This window comes from Agelaius phoeniceus, assembly GCF_051311805.1.
Source record: "Agelaius phoeniceus isolate bAgePho1 chromosome W unlocalized genomic scaffold, bAgePho1.hap1 SUPER_W_unloc_1, whole genome shotgun sequence".
Classification (NCBI taxonomy): domain Eukaryota; kingdom Metazoa; phylum Chordata; class Aves; order Passeriformes; family Icteridae; genus Agelaius; species Agelaius phoeniceus.
Genome location: NW_027509866.1, coordinates 6086920 through 6090543, shown reverse-complemented (window position 1 = coordinate 6090543; position 3624 = coordinate 6086920). Strand labels below are relative to the sequence as shown.

At 55.1% G+C, this 3624-nt stretch overlaps 1 protein-coding gene across 1 annotated transcript; it reads right to left on the bottom strand.

The window, feature by feature from the left end:
* Window positions 1-667: 667 nt before the first annotated feature.
* LOC143692527 (olfactory receptor 14C36-like) lies at window positions 668-1677 on the bottom strand. Its single transcript, XM_077172771.1, has one exon. The coding sequence runs from the start codon at window positions 1598-1600 to the stop codon at window positions 668-670; it is 933 nt and encodes a 310-aa protein (XP_077028886.1). The 5' UTR covers window positions 1601-1677.
* Between the last annotated feature and the right edge of the window lie 1947 nt (window positions 1678-3624).

Genomic DNA, 3624 nt, shown 5'->3' with positions numbered 1-3624 from the left:
CCAGCCATGCTGTTTGCCCCCAGCCTGCCCACGGCCAGCCTGGGGCTGCTGACGGGGGTTTCTGTGCTGAGCATTGGCCTGGCCGTGTTCTTGAGAGAGCCTGGGCAAGGAGCCTGGAGCCCCCAGGGCCTGGCCTGAGGCGTCAGCGCTGCCCCAGCAGTGCCCATGGCCTGGCCCTGCTGCAGCCCCGGCACTGCCACCCCCAGGGCTGTGCCCGGCCCCGAGAGCACTCAGGCCCTGCAGCAACACCAGGGCCACCAGGGCAGCGGGGCAGGGCCACGGCAGCAGCACTGGCAACACCAAGTGCTGCTGCTGCTGCTGCTGCTGGGCACAGCTGCTGGGCCAGCACTGATCTGCCCCAGCTCTGCACACAGACATTGCTGCTGCAGCTCCAGAGAAGGCAACAAAAGGGCATCTCTGCAGAAAACTCTGCTGGGGGATCCTTTAGTTCCTTTAAAGCCACCAAGAGCGCAGCCCTTCATTGACACAGTCTGTGGGCACAGGGCAGGTGGAGAGAAACAAAAAGATAAATGGCACAAACAATGACATTTATTTGTAGATAACATGAAAAAAGTAAAAAAAAGAAAAAGAAATTCCAAAATGAAAACTACAAGAAGTATCAAAGATGAATTTTATGACAAGCGATTTGCAGAAATTGGCCAGCAGTTTAATGTTTCTGAAAGCATCCAGTGATCAGTCTCCACACTGCAGCCTTGAGCTCCTGGTTCCTCAGGCTGTAGATGAGGGGGTTCAGGGCTGGAGGCACCACCGAGTACAGAACTGACAGGGCCAGATCCAGGGATGGGGAGGACATGGAGGGAGGCTTCAGGTAGGAAAATGTGGCAGTGCTGATGAACAGGGAGACCACGGCCAGGTGAGGGAGGCAGGTGGAAAAGGCTTTGTGCCGTCCCTGCTCAGAGGGGATCCTCAGCACAGCCCTGAAGATCTGCACATAGGAGAAAACAATGAACACAAAACATCCAGAAGATAAACACACACTAACAGCAAGAAGCCCCAGTTCCCTGAGATAGGATTTGGCACAGGAGAGCTTGAGCATCTGGGGCACTTCACAGAAGAACTGGCCCAGGGCATTGCCATGGCACAGGGGCAGGGAAAATGTATTGGCCGTGTGCATGAAAGCAGTGAGAAAGGCAGTGGCCCAGGCAGCTGCTGCCATGTGGGCACAAGCTCTGCTGCCCAGGAGGGTCCCGTAGTGCAGGGGTTTGCAGATGGACACGTAGCGGTCGTAGCACATGATCGTCAGCAGATAAAACTCTGATCCAAGGAAGAAGAAAATCAGAAAGAGTTGGGCAGCACATCCGGTGTAGGAGATGGTGCTGGTGTCCCAGAGGGAATTGTGCATGGCTTTGGGGACAGTGGTGCAGATGGAGCCCAGGTCAGCGAGGGCCAGGTTGAGCAGGAAGAAGAACATGGGCGTGTGCAGGTGGTGGCCGCAGGCTACGGCGCTGATGATGAGGCCGTTGCCCAGGAGGGCAGCCAGGGAGATGCCCAGCAAGAGGCAGAAGTGCAGGAGCTGCAGCTGCCGCGTGTCTGCCAATGTCAGCAGGAGGAAGTGCCTGATGGAGCTGCTGTTGGACATTTGCTGGGACTGGCCTTGGGGAGCTGTTCATGGAGAAAAGTCAGTGACAGGTTAGGAGGAACCTTTTCCAGCAAAAACAAAGCCTTTTCCCATAGACCCTTCTTGTATAACCCTCTGACACCCTTTTGAATTTCCAGCAGATTTTCATTCAGCTCCAAGGGGGGATCCCTGGCTGGTGCTGGCTGAGTGGGACATCAGGTTCAGGGCAGCTACACACAGGGTTTTTATTATTCAGCTCTGCTGTGCAGATGTGGGAGGAGGACAGGGACCTGTCCTCGTGTTCCACTTTGAAACCTTGTTAATACAGACGGCCCTGTGAGCATGTGCACCCCCACTGCCAGAGAGCAGGAATGGTAAAATCTGTTTAAATCTTCTAGAGATTTTACAGCTCCTCTTCCCCCTCTCTTGCTATATTCAGATGTCAGTAACTCTCAGCATTTCTGCTGCCCTCAGGGAGAACAGAGTGAGTTCTCTGAGGCAAGGTGGTGAGTGGAGAGTGAGGGGAGGAGGTCTGTCTCCCAGTCCTGTTCCAGGATTCTCTGGGCTTTCATCATTCTTAGACATAGGATGATCACCCTCCCATGTTTCCTTTAAAAACCATCCTGACACTTCTGAGAGCAGATGGATCCCCCACAGTCCACCAAATGTCCATTCCTTTCTCAAGGTCGCAGCCCCACATTTGTACCCAGGGAAACACAGGCCTCATTTCACCAACCCAGCAGCATTTTCCCATCCTAGAACTTCTGTGCCTCACCCTCGGGCTTTCAGATAACACAGAGATGTTACAGGACAGGTTTGCACCCTGGATTGAAGCTCCCAGCTTGGACTGAAATCTCAGGGAGACTCCCAAGTGTCCTTCTGATGGCATTGGATTGAGGGAGATGCAGCTCCTACCCTGGCTGCACTGACAGCATTGCCCAGAGCCGGGCACTGGGGACAGCGTCACCCTGAGCCAGCTGTGCCCCCTGCCAGAGCCCCCAGGGTCGGGCAGCTGCTCCCAGCCCTGTGCTCTGCAGAGGGAACTGGGCCCGGGGCTGCAGAGCTGCCCCACGGCTCTGCTGCAGCTCTGCCTGCACAGGAGGGGCTGCACGCCTTGGAGCCCCGGCCCTGAGGGCAGAGGCTTGGCTGGGGCACAGGAGGGAGGGGGCTTGTTCAGAGGGAGGGGCTGCACTGCAGGGGCTCCTGTGGGCATCTCTAAACTCTCCCTGCCACAGCATTGCTGGGCTTTGTTTTCTCTCATTGCCTGATCTTCTCTCTGCTTCCTGCAGATTTCGCTCCTGCAGGTGTTTCCCTGTGCCTGATCTCTCCCTGCCAGCACTCACAGACCCCAAATCTCTGTGCACTCTCCTTGGCCTGACAGAACCCTGCCTGTTTGCAGGGAACTGGCTGGGTGCAGGTTCTGTTTGCAGCTTGGAGAAAGGGCAGCTCAGACTGAGCCTGATGGCTCCAGCAAAGGTGATGCTGCTGCTGTCCATGGGCAGAGTGGCTGAAAGAACATTAGGGATCTCCTGTGAACCTCCTGATCACTAAAAGTAACAGTTTGGATGTCTCAGGCACATGTCAAAATTAATGATTAATAATTCATTATCATCCTTTTAATATTTTTGCTGCCCGCCCCCCCCCTTCCCTTCTTCCCCACAATTCCCATACAGTTGGAAACTGAATAGAAAGTCGTTGGAAATTTCCTCATTTTTATCAAAATCCTTGTCTTGGAAATATTCTGTGACTGATCAGAACCCCTCAGCATGTCAGAGCTTCATGAACATTTCACCTCCCCTGCACCAGAAATACCCAGAGTTGTACTCACAGGCTCTGCAGGCATTGGCATGTTCCAGCTGCAGGAGATGGCTCCAGGAGCTGCAGCTGCACTGTCCTGCAGCCAGAGGTTCCTGTGCCAAGGGCTGGCAGTGATTGTGCCCCAGGCACTTCTCAGCCCCTTCCCAGCCCTGACTGATTGAAGCTCTCTGTGCCTCTGTGCTGTGCCCGGGCTGGCTGCAGGCAGTGCCCCAGCCCTGCTGGGCTGG